We start from the raw sequence: 22,773 nt of genomic DNA, 5'->3' as shown, positions 1-22,773 counted from the left end.
AGGAGAGAAAAGAAACACACACACAGGATAACTGTATCCGTAACAATCTGTGTTCTGTGAAACCTTCCACCAATCTGCATGCAGATGACTAGCTTGAAGTAAGTGCCAAGCTCCACCAGCCCTAGTGAGAGAAACCCAGCCTTCAGTAAGAGTTTCGCTCCCTCAGTCCAATTAAATAATCACACGTATTATGGGATAGCTCCCCTTATATGTAGCAGACCTGCATTCAAATACTATTTAGAGTATTTGAATTACTTTCAAAGACATTTGGAAGTAAGTATTTTGATAATTTTTTTATTTGAAAACACATGTAGTTGAATATTGGAATGTATTTGGAAACACATCTGGAAATGATTGTGTATTTGAGTATGGGCTAAATCAGGGTCACACAGAGTGTTTCTAGGTAATACTTAAACAAATCTACTTGTATACACCTCACACACGGTTATGGGCTTAAAAATACGAGGACACCTTTACCATGTCAGACATAGAGTTGACATTTATTCCATGTTGAGTTTGCATCCCGATATTACACTTAATATACATCACAGAAGACTGAAATATAACAACATCTGTTTGACATAGAAACACCGGATTTTTGGTTGGTTTAAAAAAAATGGTGTTTATTAATTATGAAAAAAATATGAATAACATTCCACCCATGGGGCCACTAGGTTATTTGACTGCAGGAAAGGGCTACTGAAAACCTTGGAATCTCTCACCTGATCACCACCTCGGTAAGAGAAGGCCTTGTGCCAAACCTTCCAAATAAATCTCTACTGTACATAAGCTGAATGTTGTAAAAGCAACTCATCAAGGGAGCTTGATTTTAGACAGGTGTTACTAATAGTTCAGTCATGCCTTGCACATGGGATACATGCAGTTTAGTTTCCTACACTGTTGGAATGAGAAACACCTCTGCTGAGTAACCACAAGCTCATGCAAATTAAGCTTTGTTTCCAAATGCTCAGCCAGCCGTTTGTGTTCCTTCATCTGTCAGTAGACTCAAATGCTGTTCAGAGGAAGAATGTGAACCTGTTAGTCCAGCCACAAGGTTTGACATTTAAAAAATACAGGAAGCAGCCTACAAGGCCGTAAAAAGAAGTTGTCACTGTATGATTCATGTCAAGTCCTGCAGCATGGGAAGATTCAAGACGATACAAGTAAACTTTGCAGGGAATTGCCGGTGGTATATCATATGTGTTAAATTGAAGCTGTTAAATCTGACATGTTTTACAGGACTTAGTGCAATAATCATTCAATGAGATCAAACATTTAATGACCTTGTACATATGACTTGTTCCTTGTATAACTCAATTATTTATGTAGAATGCCACACATTATGAGTCAAATGATAATACTAAATAATTGGTGCACAAGTCGAGTCAAGGGGAATGCATGAAATAGTTAGTTAGCTACAAGACTAAAACAAGAAAATTGAGGTTTGAATGGAGGTTTAAATTGAGTTAGTACATGCATGCATGTCTGATGATACTCCTCGTCTCTACCAGGGATGAAAAATCTATACAGTAGAGTATTGCGATATTATTTCTGATGATATTATACCGGCTCTATGAGTCCAAGTATTGATTCTCAAAATGTAGTTAATGTTAGCTAGTCGATTTTAGCTTGATACCATAGCAATTACAGTAACAAGTCACATATAAAAGTTGATCTTGTGCAATGTTATATGAGGCAGAAATTGCAGGTACTGTAGCCCTTGGCTCCCTGAAGTTGAGTGTTGCTAGTTACCGGCGGTGGCAGGTAGCTTAGTGGTTGAGAGCGTTGGGCCAGTAATTGAAGGATGCTGGTTTGAATCCCCGAGTTGACTTGGTGAAAAATGTGCCCTTGAGCAAGGCACTTAACCCTAATTGCTCCTGTAGGTTCAAAGGTTCTGAACATAAGACTCTGAACAGACAGAAGGTATTACAAGTGTTATTATAACTGTTGTCCTGAGTTTTGAAAAAATACCACTTACATCTGAAAAATGTGCCAAAGTGATAGAAAAATGCTGTAATTCTCCCTGACAGCACATAAAGACACATTTTCCATGGTGACAAATGAGAGAGAGAAAAAGAGGGTGTGATCATGTGGGGTTCATACATATACACATACAGTACATTTGTGTGTTGCAGTCTGTGTGTGTGTGTGTGTGTGTGTGTGTGTGTGTGTGTGTGTGTGTGTGTGTGTGTGTGTGTGTGTGTGAGTTCATTATTGTGTGTGTGTGTGTGTGTGTGTGTGTGTGTGTCTGAGTTCATTCGTGTGTGTGTGTGTCTGCATGTCTGCATGTGTGTTTGGAATGTGGAGGGTGTGGTTGGAATGTGGTTTTGGAGAGTTTTGATTGATTGAACTAAGTATAGAAGAAAGTGAATATGCTTCAGGCCAGTACCTGTCTATTAAGACTGATGGTCTCACGATCCAAACACCTTTTAAGGGGATAGTAAATGTTTGTTTGGATAGAAACCCATAGCTTGTTAAGCAATTGCCCAATCAAGTGTGTGTAGGCTCTATTCTCATTGTCAAATACCTTGCAATTCTAAAAGGAAGAAAAAGAGAAAATATTGACTGAGTCTTAAAGTTGGATCCATGTATAAATTCTTCTTATATAAAACCTGCAAAGCATTGTGCACACTCTAAGTATCTGCATGGATACATTCTTCTTATATAAAACCTGCAAAGCATTGTGCACACTCTAAGTATCTGCATGGATACATTCTTCTTATATAAAACCTGCAAAGCATTGTGCACACTCTAAGTATCTGCATGGATACATTCTTCTTATATAAAACCTGCAAAGCATTGTGCACACTCTAAGTATCTGCATGGATACATTCTTCTTATATAAAACCTGCAAAGCATTGTGCACACTCTAAGTATCTGCATGGATACATTCTTCTTATATAAAACCTGCAAAGCATTGTGCACACTCTAAGTATCTGCATGGATACATTCTTCTTATATAAAACCTGCAAAGCATTGTGCACACTCTAAGTATCTGCATGGATACATTCTTCTTATATAAAACCTGCAAAGCATTGTGCACACTCTAAGTATCTGCATGGATACATTCTTCTTATATAAAACCTGCAAAGCATTGTGCACACTCTAAGTATCTGCATGGATACATTCTTCTTATATAAAACCTGCAAAGCATTGTGCACACTCTAAGTATCTGCATGGATACATTCTTCTTACTCGTATTATTATCTATTCTGATGCTTAGTCATGGTATGTGCAGTGCCTACAGAAAGTATTCACAACCCATGACTTTTTCCACATTTTGTTGTGTTACTAGTCATGAAAATTATGAAAAATGCTAATATATCTTCATTATAGGATGCCATCTTTCCAACAAGTCAGTTTGTAAAATTTCTGCCCTGACAGAGCTGCCCATGTCAACTGTATGTGCTGTTATTGTGACGCGGAAACATCTATGAGCAACAACGGCTCTAGCCGTGCCTGTGTCCAAGGGCCCCCCACCTCGTGGCAAAACATTTTAGTGCCCCCACTCTTGATGGCAGAGAGAAAAATCTAAGTTTTAATGTTCATTTACTGCAATTATACATATTTTGCTGTGGGGCGGAAATAACATTTAGCAATTTTATAACAAATGTATTGCAATTCTACTCATTTTGCCATGGGGCAGAGAGATACATTTTTCAGTTTTAAAGCACATTTCCTACAATTCTACACATTTTGCCATTACTTATGCCATGTTAATATGATATCTGAGTGAGAATGACTAATACTGCGTCCCCAATCGGTATTTGGCCATGATTACTACAAGTATAGTTGGCTAGACTAACTAGACTAGACTATCCAAACATATACATTGCAAATTATCAGCTAACTGAGGGACTGACATAACATATTTTATTTTTTTTTCAAAATCACATCTGGTGTACTATTCTTACTCTCAATAGTGAGTTCCCTTTTTGGGGGGACAGGGGCCCCCTAAATCACCGCTTATGTCGGTTATGCCTGGAGCCAGCCCTGCATATACACATTTCATACATTTCCCTTTTGGTGGAGTTTGGCATAAGGATAACAGCATCCTCTCATCAAATGACTCAATTGAAGAAATATGTCACACATCACATACACATTAAGAGGTTGTTTGTTCTCCTAGTGCTTTAATGGGTCTCCGAGCAAGCAGAGAGAAAAACATCTGCTACAATGGCACCTGCAGGTGACTCAGGTGTGGACAGACAAATGAGATGGAGAGCATCCATTGACAGTGAACGAGACCACACAAGTAGGCCAAATAGGTATAAGGGCTCGACTTTCTGGGGCCTTTCAGGAATACATAACCCTTCACATTACCACTTTAAACCAGACCATTTGTGGGTAGGAAAATTAAGTTACAGTTAGACTGCCTGTGATTCCAGGTGGATCTAATTAGCCTGTTTGAAAGGTCACTGTTTGGCAGGTAAATTATGTACTAACCTGGCTAGAAAAGTCAAATGAATGTGAGGGGAAGGCTGAAAAGTAGGTTGTGGAAGCACAAATCTGTCACAGAAAGAACAAACAAATTCCATGGTCGCCTGTGATGACGAAGTCTCTTCATTCATCTCCTCGGGTGACAGTGGAATCCATGTCTCTGCAGGTGCCTTTGCTGCCTCCCAGGGTGATGCTGGAATCCACATCTCTGCTGGTGCCTTTGCTGCCTCCCAGGGTGATGCTGGAATCCACATCTCTGCAGGTGCCTTTGCTGCCTCCCAGGGTGATGCTGGAATCCACATCTCTGCAGGTGCCTTTGCTGCCTCCCAGGGTGATGCTGGGATCCACATCTCTGCTGGTGCCTTTGCTGCCTCCCAGGGTGATGCTGGAATCCACATCTCTGCTGGTGCCTTTGCTGCCTCCCAGGGTGATGCTGGAATCCACATCTCTGCTGGTGCCTTTGCTGCCTCCCAGGGTGATGCTGGAATCCACATCTCTGCTGGTGCCTTTGCTGCCTCCCAGGGTGATGCTGGAATCCACATCTCTGCTGGTGCCTTTGCTGCCTCCCAGGCTGATGCTGGAGTCCACATCTTTGCTGGTGCCTTTGCTGCCTCCCAGGCTGATGCTGGCATCCACGTCTCTGCTGGTAGAGACCTGGATACCGTTGGTGGCTCCCATGATGATACTGCCAGGCAGGTCAAAACTGTGGCCTACATGGCTGTTCTCATGGCCACTGATGTAAGTGCTGCTGCTCTTGTATCCGCCTATTGAGCCCCGGACATAGCTCGTGGTGTGACTGCTCTCCAGGGAGTAAGAGTTGTAGTTCATTGCTGGAAGTGGAAATTAACATTTCAGGTCATTGAAGTGAACATGGACTCGTGTTATTTATTTATCTCAGTTATTTGACCAGTGGGATGTACAATAAGTTCTAAGCATTAAGTGAAACAGAATAGCTGTGGAGTGAGAGGACATTCACTTACAAGAAGACTGTTTGGAGATGCTGACCGACTTGATTCCAGTCACCATCCTGGGTAAAGAGGTGGAGAGTAAAGAGAAGGGATCATAGAAGTAGAAGGAATAGAACAGGCTTGGAAGCTCTAACCCTGAAGCTCTAACCCTGAAGCTCTAACCCTGAAGCTCTAACCCAGACGCTCTAACCCAGAAGCTCTAACCCTGAAGCTCTAAATCCAAAGCTCTAATCCAGAAGCTCTAACCCAGAAGCTCTAACCGTGGCAATTTGACTGGTAGTTGTAGACTCATGGATACATCACGTTGTCTTTTGTCAGATTGTGTCACTCCTACGTGACGCTCATCGCTCAACCAATCTTTTATGTAGGACGTTGAACACAATTTAAAAAATCAAGATTTTGCTCATCTGCCTAACACTAGTTCCTGATTTCAAAAATCGCTCCGCTCTCGGTATCTATGACACACTGGCTACTGCGGCAAACCATGCTCCAGCTAGCAGCCTAGTGCAAACTTGTTTATGGTAGATAGTTTGCTAGCTTGTTGATGAAGTTGTAAGTCACCAAAGTTATGGGACTGTTCTCAGAAATCAGCATTTATCTGATTCTGACAGCTGGCACTGGGCCTCACTACTTTGCAACATTTGGCCAAAGTGATAACGGCGCAGAGAGTAATGAGCTGTGTTGTAGAACTCAGCACACTAATCACGGCAGAACTAATCACTCTTTGCCATCCAGGACCTCTATATCAGGCTGTATTTTTCAGAAAAACCGCCAAAGACTCCAGCCACCCAGGCCATAGACTGTTCACTCTGCTATCGTCCATCTGCTCTCAGACCAACAGACTCCGAGACAGCTTCTACCCCCAAGCCATAAGACTGCTAAATAGCCAGACTGCTAAATAGTCAATTAATGGTACCCAAACTATCTGCACTGACTCTATCTTGTGCTGGCCCTATGCACACTCACTAGACTCTACACTATATACACACCATATACACATTCATTCACACACACTACATTGACACTCCCACATAAAACCCACACATATTCACATACACTACATACACACACACACTCATAACACACACAAACATACCAACGCAACACAAACACACATACTTACACACACACACATTTACACTCATCAGTTGCTGTAGCAACTCTGTTCTTTATTTTACCCTTATCGTTATCTATCCTGATGTCTAGTCACTTTACCCTGCTTTCATGTACATATCTAGCTCAAACACCTTGTACCTTTGCACATTTGATCTGGTACTGGTACTCCCTGTATATAGCTCCATTCTTGTGTATTTATTTTATTACTCTTTTTATTTTATTTAACTAGGCAAGTTGTGTTACTATTTTATTTTTAAACTGCATTGTTGGAAGGGCCCATAAGCAAGCATTTCACGGTAACATTTCAGCATTGTTAGCATCCCTGCCTTTTGTTTCGTATGAAATCATTGCAAGCAGCTAGCCAACACTAGCTAATTTTCACATTTCAAATTTCAACAACAAAACACCTTAACTAGATGTAGAATTGGGTAGTGAAGACTTGCTCATTAAATGATGGTAACTAATGTGGCTCATGCAATTAAGCGTATTTTCAGGGGTGTGTATTCGTGGATGCCAAGGGAAGCCAAGCTTCCCCCAAATATGCACAAATAAAAAAATAAAAAATACAAACTAATTTATCTTTCGTCTCTCTGTGTTTCATAAATTTACTGAGTCTTAATGTACCGGAGAAAGAATACAAGTTAATGAAACAGCGCCCCTCTGTCTTAGTACTTGTAGCCCATCTATCTGCTGTTGTCTGGTCAAAAAGAGTATGACATTGTTCCAGCCCGTAGCATTGAATCACTCTTTGATTGAATGTAAGGGAAGCCAGTGAGCGTTTGGCCTCCCTTGATAAAAATATATATATATTGAATAATAGCCAATGGTCCTAGCACATAACAAAAAGTGTCAAGGGAAGCCAGTTTGGATTTGGCTTCAAAGCCAAACATCATTGACAGAAAAAAATTGAATTGTTCCATCATCTTGTTGTGTCCTTGTCATCCGGTGGCTAGTAAAAATCGTCTCCTTCCTAAATTAGCTATGGATGGAGATAGGGATTTGGACTTATGGTTTTACTTCAATTCTCTTCACTGGCAAATTATTATAAAGACGATTCTGATCCAACCATAAATTAATACATTGTGCCTCTGGCCTGAGAGGATGGAAGTTCCACATATAGCTAGATGTAGTATACTGATGTTTACTAGCTGGCCTGGCGCATCGTTGCCAATGAATGGAAGTTATGCTAGCCAGCAAGCATCTTAGCCAGGTAGCCTAGGCCAACAAAAACTAAAGGTGTATACAATATGACAGAGTCAGAGACCGTTTAGGCAAGATGAAAGAACAGGATGGCATTGGTGTTTCTCTACAAGTTTGGTGAGTCAAAATGTTTTTTTCTATTTGCACACACACACACAGAGAAATCAGTAGCATGGACAGCCACATCATGTTTAGCTTATGTTGGAATAAATAATTTTGGGTATATTTTAGATGTCACTGTATTTGACTAAGCATTGGGTTTACAGTGGCTTGAGAAAGTATTCACCCCTCTTGGCTTTTGTCCTATTTTGTTGCCTTACAACCTGGAATTAAAATGGATTTTGGGGGTTTGTATCATTTGATTTATACAACATGCCTACCACTTTGAAGATTAAACATATGTTTTATTGTGAAACAAGAAAGACACAAGACAAAAAAAAAATGAAAACTTGAGTGTGCATAACTATTATAGCAATTACAGCTGCAAGTCTCTAGGGGTATGTCTCTATAAGCTTGGCACATCTAGCCACTGGGATTTCTGCCCATTCTTCAAGGCAAAACTGCTCCAGCTCCTTCAAGTTGGATGGGTTCCGTTGGTGTACAGCAATCTTTTAGTCATACCACAGATTCTCAATTGGATTGAGGTCTGGGCTTTGACTAGGCCATTCCAAGGCATTTCAATGTTTCCCCTTAAATGTTTCCCCAGTTTCCCCAGACTCTGGGGCCTTTCAGAGCAGATCATGTGACAGATCATGTGACACTTAGATTGCACATAGGTTGACTTCATTTAACTAATGATGTGACTTCTGAAGGTAATTGGTTGAACCAGATCATATTTAGGGGCTTTATAGCAAAGGGGGTGAATACATATGCACGCACCATTTTTCAGATTTGTATTTTTTCACATTTTTGAAACAACATATTTTTTAAATTTCACTTCACCAATTTGGACTATTTTGTGTATGTCCATTACATGAAATCCAAATAAAAATCCATTTAAATTACAGGTTGTAATGCAAACAAATGGGAAAAACACCAAGGGGGATGAATACTTTTGCAAGGCACTGTATATGATGTTGAAGTTGAAATGGTGCTGGAATAGTGGAGGCAGCGTATGTTCTCTTTATGACTTGCGGTATCTCTCTGTGGTTCTAAATCAATAGTTGTTTAGTAGTCTGAAAATGTTCTAAACATTACCTTGCTTGACCATGCTGTAGGTCATGTAACTGTTGTTACTGTCACACCAGCCTTCGCTTTGGCTCCCCCTCCTGTCCAGCTCATGCAATATGTTTTGTGGACTTCACCAGACAGATCTTGCTCTCCGGTTTTGTAAGGAAACAAATGTGTCATTTAATTTACTCTGCCACTGTCTTTTTATTGTCTCGGTCTTAGGCCTATATATCACAGTTGCAAGGCATCTGAACTAACAGGTTATAGAGCAAACAACGCAATTATCACAACACATAGGTTTTAAAATAGTTTTTTTTCCTGGCTTGGATTCCCCACTGATTTTACCCACGCACCGCTACTGTGTATTTTTTGTCATGTCAGTTGAGTCGACTCAACAAATCACAGCACGTATTGAAGGGTAAACTTCTTGCTTTTACTTCCTGGCCTGGGTACACTCAAAATTGCTGCCAGTCCACCCATTATGCCATCATTGACATCATTGACTTGAATGGGGATGTACATTCTATTCATTCCTTTCTGTGGAAGGGATATTATCAGTGAGAAAATTAACTCATTGGTCATCATCAAATTCTCCTAATGCTAGAGTCAGGTCATTCAACACCATGTCTTAATGCTCTCATGTGTGAATGCTATCCTCCTTACTTCCTGTGACTACTCACTAATCTAAAAGAACGTTACATCAAAGCCTAACTCAGATCAGATCTGAGCGAAAGAGGGAAGGCAGCCACTTCATTTGTGCAGGGCTCACGGATCCTACCTGCTCTCCTCTCCCTCCAGCAGCTTCCTGTAGGTTGCGATCTCAATGTCCAGGGCCAGCTTGACATTCATCAGCTCCTGGTACTGGCGGACTTGCAAGGTCATGTCCTGTTTGGCTCTCTGCAGGGCCACCTCGAAATCGTTGATGCAAAGCCTGGCGTCCTTCACCGCCAGCTCACCGCGCTCCTCTGCCTCAGCGATCTGGTTCTCCAGGTGGGTACGCTATTGTCAGATAAATCATATTTTTAGTTGTGTTCCTATTTGTAAACGTTTTTGATTCTACCGCTGAATAGTAGAGACAGTCTATCCACGCTAGAGGTCGACCGATTAATTGAAATGGCCGATTAATTAGGGACGATTTCAAGTTTTCATAACAATCGGAAATCTGTATTTTTTACGCCGATTGAAAAAAAAATGTTTTATACCTTTATTTAACTAGGCAGAACACATTCTTATTTTCAATGACGGCCTAGGAACAGTGGGTTAACTGCTTTGTTCAGGGGCAGTAGGACAGATTTCCAACTTGTCAGCTCGGGGGATACAATCTTGCAACTTTATAGTTAATTAGTCCAGCGCAATAACCACCTGCCTCTTGTTGCACTCCACAAGGAGACTGCCTGTTACGCAAATGCAGTAGAAGCCAAGGTAAGTTGCTAGCTAGCATTAAACTTATCTTATAAAAAACAATCAATCAATCATAATCGCTAGTTAACTGCACATGGTTGATGATATTACTAGTTTATCTAGCGTGTCCTGCATTGCATATAATCGAGGCAACGCTAGGGGATGATTTAACAAAAGAGCATTTGCGAAAAAAGCACAATCGTTGAACGACTGTACCTAACCATAAACAGCAATGCCTTTTTTTAAATCAATACACAGAAGTATATAAGAAGTATATAATGCAAGTAACAAGAATATTTAGACTTAGGGATGCCACCCATTAGCTAAAATACAGAACGGTTCCGTATTTCACTGAAATAATAAACGTTTTGTTTTCGAAATTATAGTTTCCGGATTCGACCATATTAATGACCAAAGGCTCGTATTTCTATGTGTTGTTATGTTATAATTAAGTCTATGATTTGATAGAGCAGTCTGACTGAGCGATGATAGGCAGCAGCAGGCTCATTCCTTCAAACAGCACTTTAGTGCATTTTTCCAGCAGCTCTTCGCAAGCACAGCGCTGTTTATGACTTCAAGTCTATCAGCCTAATGGCTGGTGTAACCGATGTGAAATGGCTAGCTAGTTAGCTGGGTGTGCGCTAATAGCGTTGCAAACGTCACTCGCTCTGAGACTTGGAGTAGTTATTCCCCTTGCTCTGCAAGGGCCGCGCGGCTTTTGTGGAGCGATGGGTAACGATGCTGTTGCCGATGTGTTCCTGGTTCGAGCCCAGGTAGGGGCGAGGAGAGGGACGGAAGCTATACTGTTACACTGGCAATACTATAGTGCCTATAAGAACATCCAATAGTCAAAGGTATATGAAATACAAATGGTATAGAGAGAATAAGTCCTATAAATACTATATTAACTACAACCTAAAACCTCTTACCTTGGAATATTGAAATCTCATGTTAAAAGGAACCACCAACTTTCATATGTTCTCATGTTCTGAGCAAGGAACTCAAACGTTAGCTTTTTTACATGACACATATTGCACTTTTACTTCTCCAACACTTTGTTTTTGCATTATTTAAACCAAATTGAACATGTTTCGTTATTTATTTGAGGCTAAATTGATTTTTCATTGATGTATTATATTAAGTTAAAATAAGTGTTCATTCTGTATTGTTGTAATTGTCATTATTACAAATTTTAAAAAATTAAATCGTCCGATTAATCGGTATCGGCTTTTTCGGTCCTCCAATAATCAGTATCGGTATCGGCATTGAAAAATCATAATAGGTCTACCTATAATCCACGCTAGGGGGTGTTAGATAAAATGGCACTTCTGTAACATATTGACTGAGAGGCATGCAGTATGAGACACTCACCTGACCCTTCATCATGTCAATTTCAGACTGATATCTCATGATTTTACGGTTCATATCTGCGATCTCTGCCTTAGTGTTTTTCAGGTCGTCCCCATACTTTCTGGCTGACACCTGCATCTGTTCATACTGTTACAGAGACAACACATAGAGACATAACAAAACAGTAAAGTCTATGTAATTTAGCTAGCAGATACCTGAGATGGTAGAAATAGCCTTTGTTACCACAATTGCGATGGTAATTGAGAGAGGTTTCACAATGTATAGTTATAATGAAGTAGTGGAGGTGAGCTAATCATGACTTCACACAGTGACATTATCCTCCCTCAGAGATCCTCCCTGGGGAACTGTCACCCCAAACTATAGAACTTGAGATTTTATGGTTACGGTGGTTGTTCTAGTATCCACATTAGGATACCACGTAGGCATTCGACATCATAGGGTGCTGGTGGGAGGAGCTATAGGAGGACGGGCTCATTGCAATGCTGGAATGAAATTAGTGGAACAGAGTCAAGTATGTGGTTTCCATATGTTTGATGTGTTTGATACAGTTAAAATTATTCCATTCCAGCCCTTACAGTAAGCCCATCCCCCTATAACTCCTCCCACCAGCATCCTCTAATGGACATCCATTCTCAGTGATATGCTGGTATGGACATAGGAGCACAGCCGATATTAAATCTCAGGGAAAGTTTACAAAGGCGTGAGGTGTTCTGAGGGCCTCGCGGGGGAAAGGGCTTACCTTCTGTGTGTACCAAGTCTCGGCCTCAGCTCTGCTGCGGTTGGTGATGTCCTCGTACTGGGCGCGCACTTCAGCGACAATGGAGTCCATGTCCAGGTTACGGCTGTTGTCCATCTCTACCACCACAGAGGTGTCCTTGATCTGGCCCTGCAGCTCACGCAGCTCCTGAAGAACCAAGAGAGGATGAAGAGAAACCTTTAGATTTCATCCGGCATCTACTCTTCACTCAATTGATTCCAAATCCAATGGAATCGACAGCATAGGCTAATCCTTCAAATGTTTTCTGTCAGTCTCTCCCATTGCAGTATGGACATGGTACATTACCATATCATAGATACTCCTGAGGAACTCAATCTCATCAGTGAGACAGTCCAGCTTGGCCTCCAGCTCCATCTTGATCATGTATGCAGAATCTGTATCCTGAGAAAGCAGGACATATCTAGTTTCATGTAGGGCGGCAGGTTGGACCAGTAACCAAGCAAGGCACTTAATCCTAACTGCTCCTGCAAGTAAATGTGCTTTTCTACTTCAGCCAATTTGTTGATGTTGTGATAAAGCAACGATGCACTGCAAGTTATGCATGTAGGGGGGCTTCTAGAATGATTCAGTCTACTGACCTTCTTCAGGAGAACAAAATTGTTTTCAGACTCGATACGCTTGTTGATCTCATCCTCATACCTGAGAATGGAGAATAGAGCAAGCCTTTTAATCAAACAAGAAACATTTCTGACAAGCTTAAAATCAAAGGTAACTGAGCTAAATGACTACCGCCCCGTAGCACTCACTTCAGTCATCATGAAGTGCTTTGAGAGACTAGTCAAGGACCATATCACCTCCACCCTACCTGACACCCTAGACCCACTCCAATCTGCTTACCACCCAAATAGGTCCAAAGACGACGCAATCTCAACCACACTGCACACTGCCCTAACCCATCTGGACAAGAGGAATACCTATGTGAGAATACTGTTCATCGACTACAGCTCGGCATTTAACACCATAGTACCCTCCAAGCTCGTCATCAAGCTCGAGACCCTGGGTCTCAACCCCGCCCTGTGCAACTGGGTACTGGACTTCCTGACGGGCCGCCCCCAGGTGGTGAGGGTAGGCAACAACATCTCCACCCCGCTGATCCTCAACACTGGGGCCCCACAAGGGTGCGTTCTGAGCCCTCTCCTGTACTCCCTGTTCACCCACGACTGCGCGGCAACGCACGCCTCCAACTCAATCATCAAGTTTGCGGACGACATAACAGTGGTAGGCTTGATTACCAACAACGATGAGACGGCCTACAGGGAGGAGGTGAGGGCCCTCGGAGTGTGGTGTCAGGACAATAAACTCACACTCAACGTCAACAAAACTAAGGAGATGATTGTGGACTTCAGGAAACAGCAGAGGGAACACCCCCCTATCCACATCGATGGAACAGTAGTGGAGAGGGTAGTAAGTTTTAAGTTCCTCGGCATACACATCACAGACAAACTGAATTGGTCCACTCACACAGACAGCATCGTGAAGAAGGCACAGCAGCGCCTCTTCAACCTCAGGAGGCTGAAGAAATTCAGCTTGTCACCAAAAGCACTCACAAACTTCTACAGATGCACAATCGAGAGCATCCTGGTGGGCTGTATCACCGCCTGGTACGGCAACTGCTCCGCCCACAACCGTAAGGCTCTCCAGAGGGTAGTGAGGTCTGCACAACATATCACCGGGGGCAAACTACCTGCCCTCCAGGACACCTACACCACCCGATGTTACAGGAAGGCCATAAAGATCATCAAGGACAACAACCACCCGAGCCACTGCCTGTTCACCCCGCTATCATCCAGAAGGCGAGGTCAGTACAGGTGCATCAAAGCTGGGACCGAGAGACTGAAAAACAGCTTCTATCTCAAGGCCATCAGACTGTTAAACAGCAACCACTAACATTGAGTGGCTGCTGCCAACACACTGACTCAACTCCAGCCACTTCAATAATGGGAATTGATGGGAAAGGATGTAAAATATATCACTAGCCACTTTAAACAATGCTACCTAATATAATGTTTACATACCTTACATTATTCATCTCATATGTATACGTATATACTGTACTCTATCATCTACTGCATCCTTATGTAATACATGCATCACTAGCCACTTTAACTATGCCACTTTGTTTACATACTCATCTCATATGTATATACTGTACTCGATACCATCTACTGTATCTTGCCTATGCTGGTCTGCACCATCACTCATTCATATCTTTATGTACATATTCTTTATCCCCTTACACTGTGTATAAGAAATTAGTTTTGGAATTGTTAATTAGATTACTTGTTGGTTATTACTGCATTGTCGGAACTGGAAGCACAAGCATTTCGCTACACTCGCATTAACATCTGCTAACCATGTGTATGTGACAAATCAAATTTGATTTGATTTGAAATTATGTTTAGGATTAAAGATTTTAATTCGTTCAAAAAAAAAGCTTCTTGAAATCATAATACTGTATTTGAGACCCAGATTTGTAAAGTAGCGCCACTTACACAAATTAGCATGCAAATGCTAATGCTAATGCTTATATCCTGCCTGTTTGGCCCTGTCCGGGGGTATCGTCGTATGGGGCCACAGTGTCTCCCGACCCCTCCTGTCTCAGCCTCCAGTATTTATGCTGCAGTAGTTCATGTGTCAGGGGGCTAGGGTCAGTCTGTTATATCTGGAGTATTTCTCCTGTCTTATCCAGTGTCCTGTGTGAATTTAAGTATGCTCTCTCTTTCTTTCTCTCTTTCTTTCTTTCTCTCTATCTTTCTTTCTTTCTCTCTCTCAGAGGACCTGAGCCCTAGGACCATACCTCACAGCTACCTGGGATGATGACTCCTTGCTGTCCCCAGTCCACCTGGCCGTGCTGCTGCTCCTGTTTCAACTGTTCTGCCTGCGGCTATGGAACCCTGACCTGTTCACCGGACGTGCTACCTGTCCCAGACCTGCTGTTTTGAACTCTCTAGAGACAGCAGGAGCGGTAGCAATACTCTGAATGATTGGCTATGAAAAGTCAACTGACATTTACTCCTGAGGTGCTGACCTGTTGCACCCTCGACAACAACTGTGATTATTATTATTTGACCCTGCTGGTCATCTGTGAACATTTGAACATCTTGTCCATGTTCTGTTATAATCTCCACCCGGCACAGCCAGAAGAGGACTGGCCATCCCTCATAGCCTGGTTCCTCTCTAGGTTTCTTCCTAGGTTCTGGCCTTTCTAGGGAGTTTTTCCTAGCCACCGTGCTTACTACACCTGCATTGCTTGCTGTTTGGGGTTTTAGGCTGGGTTTCTGTACAGCACTTTGTGACATCAGCTGATGTAAGAAGGGCTTTATAAATACATTTAATTTGATTAATGATAATGACCTTTTCAGGGCAAATGAACCCTTCTAGTTAAACATTTCTAACATGAAGAAAGTACTCACTTGGTTTTGAAGTTCTCCACCAGACCCTTCATGTTGTGTAGGTCCGACTCCAACCTCATCTTCTCGTTGCCCAGGTCGTCCAGCTGTCTGCGCAGGTTGGAGATGTAGGCCTCGAACATGGCGTCGATGTTGGAGCGGGTGGTGGTCTGGTCCTGCAGGAGGCTCCACTTGGTCTCCAGCATCTTGTTCTGCTGCTCCAAGAAACGCACCTGCAGGGACAAAAGGGAAATGGTCAGTGCCATTGACTGAAACTTGTGAATGAATGAATTAATTTTTTTATTTTTTTAACCAGGCAAGTCAGTTAAGAACACATTATTATTTTAAACTACGGCCTGGAAACAGTGGGTTAACTTCCTGTTCAGGGGTAGAATGACAGATTTGTACCTTGTCAGCTCGGGGGTTTGAACTTGCAACCTTCCGGTTACTAGTTCAATGCTCTAACCACTAGGCTACCCTGCCGCCCAATGAATGAAGGAATGAAGGAATGAAGGAAGGAATGAATGAATGAAGGAAGGAAGGAAGGAAGGAAGGAAGGAAGGAAGGAAGGAAGGAAGGAAGGAAGGAAGGAAGGAAGGAAGGAAGGAAGGAAGGAAGGAAGGAAGGAAGGAAGGAAGGAAGGAAGGAAGGAAGGAAGGGTGATGTGCATCGATAAGGTGTGGAGAGGGGTAGAATGCCACACATAGATAAGGTTAACCTGGTGTTAAAACCGATTTATGGCTTAACCTGCACATTGATCCTTGAGTTCTTTGGTTCTTTAGAAATAATGGGCCCCATTAAGGTAGGTAAAACAATAAGGGATGGGTGAAGCATGTAATCATTGTAGAGATAATTGACCGTTGATAAGCCCTGTGCATGAATGGGCTGATATATCTGACAGTGAACATGACATTTCCTGTTTGATTGTGTAGGTCTATGGGACAATGGCACATTGAGCAAGAGATGACTCTGTGACAAGATGGATTTTTGGCCAACAACAAATCTCTATTTGCCTACAACTTCTACTGAGAAGAAAGATTGTTTTGTGGACTTAAGAGTCAGTAACTAATGTCTAGAAGGGTTTTCCGAACAACAAACCCTGTATTCATACAACTAACCTCGTCTTGTGGTCTCTCTCTGGCCCAATTTCTGTCCACCCTGTCTCCCTTTTTTAGTAAGAGGGAGTTTGGTGATCCCAATTAATTCTGTTAATAACCAAGTTTGTCTTTTATATGCTTGCCTAAAAAGTATGCAATAAGTCATAAATGTACAGTATAATCTATTTCCATAGTTTTGTACACAATGTACATTCAGTTATGATTGACCAAAGCAGGGAGCTGATTAAATGAAGGTAAAGGGAATGGTTATAGGTAACAGCGGGGTGGTGGCACCGGGATCCTCATCTCTCCCAAGTGGTCATTCTCTCTTTCTCCCCTTACCCATCTGTCTATCGCCTCCTTTGAATTCCATGCTGTCACAGTTACCAGCCCTTTCAAGCTTAACATCCTTATCATTTATCGCCCTCCAGGTTCCCTCAGAGAGTTCATCAATGAGCTTGATGCCTTGATAAGCTCCTTTCCTGAGGACGGCTCACCTCTCACAGTCCTGGGCGACTTTAACCTCCCCACGTCTACCTTTGACTCATTCCTCTCTGCCTCCTTCTTTCCACTCCTCTCCTCTTTTGACCTCATCCTCTCACCTTCCCCCCCTACTCACAAGGCAGGCAATACGCTCGACCTCATCTTTACTAGATGCTGTTCTTCCACTAACCTCATTGCAACTCCCCTCCAAGTCTCCGACCACTACCTTGTATCCTTTTCCCTCTCGCTCTCATCCAACACTTCCCACACTGCCCCTACTCGGATGGTATCGCGCCGTCCCAACCTTTGCTCTCTCCCCCGCTACTCTCTCCTCTTCCATCCTATCATCTCTTCCCTCTGCTCATACCTTCTCCAACCTATCTCCTGATTCTGCTTCCTCAACCCTCCTCTCTTCCCTTTCTGCATCCTTTGACTCTCTATGTCCCCTATCCTCCAGGCCGGCTCGGTCCTCCCCTCCCGTCCGTGGCTCGACGACTCATTGCGAGCTCACAGAACAGTGCTCCGGGCAGCCGAGCGGAAATGGAGGAAAACTCGCCTCCCTGCGGACCTGGCATCCTTTCACTCCCTCCTCTCTACATTTTCCTCCTCTGTCTCTGCTGCTAAAGCCACTTTCTTCCACTCTAAATTCCAAGCATCTGCCTCTAACCCTAGGAAGCTCTTTGCCACCTTTTCCTCCCTCCTGAATCCTCCTCCCCCTCCCCCCCCTCCTCCCTCTCTGCAGATGACTTCGTCAACCATTTTGAAAAGAAGGTCGACGACATCCGATCCTCGTTTGCTAAGTCAAACGACACAGCTGGTTCTGCTCACACTGCCCTACCCTGTGCTCTGACCTCTTTCTCCCCTCTCTCTCCAGATGAAATCTCGCTTCTTGTGACGGCCGGCAGCCCAACAACCTGCCCGCTTGACCCTATCCCCTCCTCTCTTCTCCAGACCATTTCCGGAGACCTTCTCCCTTACCTCACCTCGCTCATCAACTCATCCCTGACCGCTGGCTACGTCCCATCTGTCTTCAAGAGAGCGAGAGTTGCACCCCTTCTGAAAAAACCTACACTCGATCCCTCCGATGTCAACAACTACAGACCAGTATCCCTTCTTTCTTTTCTCTCCAAAACTCTTGAACGTGCCGTCCTTGGCCAGCTCTCCCGCTATCTCTCTCAGAATGACCTTCTTGATCCAAATCAGTCAGGTTTCAAGACTAGTCATTCAACTGAGACTGCTCTTCTCTGTATCACGGAGGCGCTCCGCACTGCTAAAGCTAACTCTCTCTCCTCTGCTCTCATCCTTCTACCTATCGGCTGCCTTCGACACTGTGAACCATCAGATCCTCCTCTCCACCCTCTCCGAGTTGGGCATCTCCGGTGCGGCCCACGCTTGGATTGCGTCCTACCTGACAGGTCGCTCCTACCAGGTGGCGTGGCGAGAATCTGTCTCCTCGCCACGCGCTCTCACCACTGGTGTCCCCCAGGGCTCTGTTCTAGGCACTCTCCTATTCTCGCTATACACCAAGTCACTTGGCTCTGTCATAACCTCACATGGTCTCTCCTATCATTGCTATGCAGACGACACACAATTAATCTTCTCCTTTCCCACTTCTGATGACCAGGTGGCGAATCGCATCTCTGCATGTCTGGCAGACATATCAGTGTGGATGACGGATCACCACCTCAAGCTGAACCTCGGCAAGACGGAGCTGCTCTTCCTCCCGGGGAAGGACTGCCCGTTCCATGATCTCGCCATCACGGTTGACAACTCCATTGTTTCCTCCTCCCAGAGCGCTAAGAACCTTGGCGTGATCCTGGACAACACCCTGTCGTTCTCAACTAACATCAAGGCGGTGGCCCGTTCCTGTAGGTTCATGCTCTACAACATCCGCAGAGTACGCCCCTGCCTCACACAGGAAGCGGCGCAGGTCCTAATCCAGGCACTTGTCATCTCCCGTCTGGATTACTGCAACTCGCTGTTGGCTGGGCTCCCTGCCTGTGCCATTAAACCCCTACAACTCATCCAGAACGCTGCAGCCCGTCTGGTGTTCAACCTTCCCAAGTTCTCTCACGTCACCCCGCTCCTCCGCTCTCTCCACTGGCTTCCAGTTGAAGCTCGCATCCGCTACAAGACCATGGTGCTTGCCTACGGAGCTGTGAGGGGAACGGCACCGCAGTACCTCCAGGCTCTGATCAGGCCCTACACCCAAACAAGGGCACTGCGTTCATCCACCTCTGGCCTGCTCGCCTCCCTACCACTGAGGAAGTACAGTTCCCGCTCAGCCCAGTCAAAACTGTTCGCTGCTCTGGCCCCCCAATGGTGGAACAAACTCCCTCACGACGCCAGGACAGCGGAGTCAATCACCACCTTCCGGAGACACCTGAAACCCCACCTCTTCAAGGAATACCTAGGATAGGATAAAGCAATCCTTCTCACCCCCCCCTTAAATGATTTAGATGCACTATTGTAAAGTGGCTGTTCCACTGATGTCAGAAGGTGAATTCACCAATTTGTAAGTCGCTCTGGATAAGAGCGTCTGCTAAATGACTTAAATGTAAAAATGAAAATCTGAAACAGATGACTGAAATCATCCTTCAAGGGCCAGGTTAATACAAACCAGGGGTGGACATTGTACTTTTGGGAACACTCCATTTTTTTTTTTACCTTTATTTTACTAGGCAAGTCAGTTAAGAGCAAATTCTTATTTTCAATGACAGCCTAGGAACAGTGGGTTAACTGCCTGTTCAGGGGCAGAACGACAGATTTGCACCTTGTCAGCTTGGGGATTTGAACTTGCAACCTTCCAGTTGCTAGTCCAACGCCCTAACCACTCGGCTACCCTGCCGTCCCGGCATTGGCCCCATTGTACCAGATGAGCTAAATCAAGCTCAGCTCAAGTGTATGAAAGTATTTGGCATGCACTATGCATTTGACCCTGGTGTGATAGGAACACATGAGGAACTGACCTTATCGATGAAGGAGGCAAAGCGGTTGTTGAGGCTCTTGATCTGCTCCTTCTCATGGGTGCGGACAACCTGGATGTTGGGGTCGATCGCCAGGTTCAGTGGTGCCAGCAGGCTCTGGTTGACCTGAACAGCTGTGATTTGAGGGGGTCCCGTACAGGTCATCATCCCACCCCCCATACCCATACCACCGCCAACACCCATACCACCGCCAACACCCATGCCCGTATACCCAAACTCCATCACACCCCGTCTTTGCACGGACCCCCCAGCCACAACTACCCTATAACCACCTGCTGCAACGCCCCTGGCGCTGCCGCCAACGCCCCCGTAGGAGCTGCAGACGCTGTAGCTCTGTCTGGCACCGCCATATCCACCGGAGTAGGAGCTGCTGCTGAATTTCTGAGGGGAGCCCATGCCTGCAGAGGAGGGCCTCACAGAGTAGCTGGTGCTCTTCACAGCTCTGGTGGACATGACAACTTACGTTTTTGCCAGTGTTACAGAAGGTGGTCTGTGGAGACTGAGAGACTCTCTGTAGATGGAGCTCACTGTTCCCTGGCCCTCTTTTTATCTGGAAAGGGGAGGGTCCGATTGGAGTTATGATTGGCTAGCTTGCATTGGGGATGAGCGAAGAATAGAGGAATGCTGGAGGAAAATAATAGAGTCATGTTACATATTTACAGCACACATATTGAATTTGAGAGAGTACAAAACTTACAGAAGAGGGATTGCCTGTCTCATTGAAGCTTTAGATGGATTTGGAGCTGCTTTTCCTTGTTTGCAGCATAAGATATTATCATAATGCTATTCTGACTATTCTTATGATGATTTATTTATGTTAAAGTGTCAATGCAGTTGACCAGTGCAGAATGCATTATATCAGGGTTGGGGAGTATCTGATTACAAAGAAACTGCAACTGTAATCAGTTACGTTACTTGCAAACATATTGTAATTCTTTAACAGAGTACTTCTTGTAATACTCTAAAATTGAGAAATTATGTTGGTAAAAAAAAAAACTAATTATGACACCTTTCTGTTTTGTCAATGACATTCAATTCAGCCTTGAAAAAAGGTGCAACTTATGTTTGTTTCACCTGAGCGAGTCTGACCACAAGTCAGAGACCACTCTGATGACACACCAAATGCATTTCATGGATCATTTTTGTCTTCTTCTAATGCCTCTAAAAGGGAAAGTAATCAGATTACATTACTGAGTTTGGGTAATCAGTTACATTTCTGATTACAATTTTGGACAGATAACTAATAACTGTAACGGATGACATTTAGAAATTAACCAACCCAACCCTGCATTCTATGCATCGTCAAACACACCAACAGTATTGAATTGTACAGAAACATACAGCTCTGGGAATGGGCTACTGCGCTGTACATGATTCAGGTGGTAAGTAACTAATATTTGAAAATATAATTACATACAAAATGTAGTGTTCATCTTTACTTGAATATAATTAGTACTTTACTCTACTTCACTTGTTCAACCAACCCAAATGTTATTTTACATTAATTCAGCATAAGATAAATGCTTAATATTAACAACTACAGTGGGGCAAAAAAGTATTTAGTCAGCCACCAATTTTGCAAGTTCTCCCACTTAAAAAGATGAGAGAGGCCTGTAATTTTCATCATAGGTACACTTCAACTATGACAGACAAAATTCAAAAAAAAATCCAGAAAATCACATTGTAGGATTTTTTATGAATTTAGTTGCAAATTATGGTGGAAAATAAGTATTTGGTCAATAACAAAAGTTTATCTCAATACTTTGTTATATACCCTTTGTTGGCAATGACTGAGGTCAAACGTTTTCTGTAAGTCTTCACAAGGTTTTCACACACTGTTAATGGTATTTTGGCCCATTCCTCCATGCAGATCTTCTCTAGAGCTGTGAGGTTTTGGGGCTGTTGCTGGGCAACACGGACTTTCAACTCCCTCCAAAGTTTTTCTATGGGGTTGTGATCTGGAGACTGGCTAGGCCACTCCAGGACCTTGAAATGCTTCTTATGAAGCCACTCCTTCGTTGCCCTGGCGGTGTGTTTGGGATCATTGTCATGCTGAAAGACCCAGCCACATTTCATCTTCAATGCCCTTGTTGATGGAAGGAGGTTTTCACTCAATATCACGATACATGGCTCCATTCATTCTTTCCTTTACACGGATCAGTCATCTTGGTCCCTTTGCAGAAAAACAGCCCCAAAGCATGATGTTTCACCCCCATGCTTCACAGTAGGTATGGTGTTCTTTGGAAGCAACTCAGCATTCTTTGTCCTCCAAACACGACGAGTTGAGTTTTTACCAAAAAGTTATATTTTGGTTTCATCTGACCATATGACATTCTCCCAAACTTCTTCTGGATCATCCAAATGCTCTCTAGC

At 43.5% G+C, this 22,773-nt stretch overlaps 1 protein-coding gene across 1 annotated transcript; it reads right to left on the bottom strand.

Moving 5' to 3' along the window:
- Positions 1-3,355: 3,355 nt before the first annotated feature.
- On the bottom strand, positions 3,356-21,174 carry LOC135541427 (keratin, type II cytoskeletal 8-like). Its single transcript, XM_064967676.1, has 9 exons — positions 20,383-21,174; positions 15,858-16,066; positions 13,023-13,083; positions 12,730-12,825; positions 12,406-12,570; positions 11,667-11,792; positions 9,673-9,893; positions 5,421-5,467; positions 3,356-5,270 (listed from the first exon to the last, which is right to left on the bottom strand). Exons 1-9 carry the CDS (start codon positions 20,851-20,853, stop codon positions 4,564-4,566), a joined length of 2,103 nt encoding a protein of 700 aa, XP_064823748.1. The 5' UTR covers positions 20,854-21,174; the 3' UTR covers positions 3,356-4,563.
- Positions 21,175-22,773: the final 1,599 nt, after the last annotated feature.

The sequence above is a fragment of the Oncorhynchus masou genome, chromosome 6 (genome assembly GCF_036934945.1).
Source record: "Oncorhynchus masou masou isolate Uvic2021 chromosome 6, UVic_Omas_1.1, whole genome shotgun sequence".
Classification (NCBI taxonomy): Eukaryota; Metazoa; Chordata; class Actinopteri; order Salmoniformes; family Salmonidae; genus Oncorhynchus; species Oncorhynchus masou.
Note: the sequence above shows the minus strand (reverse complement) of the source record. Positions and strands in the feature narration are given on the sequence as shown.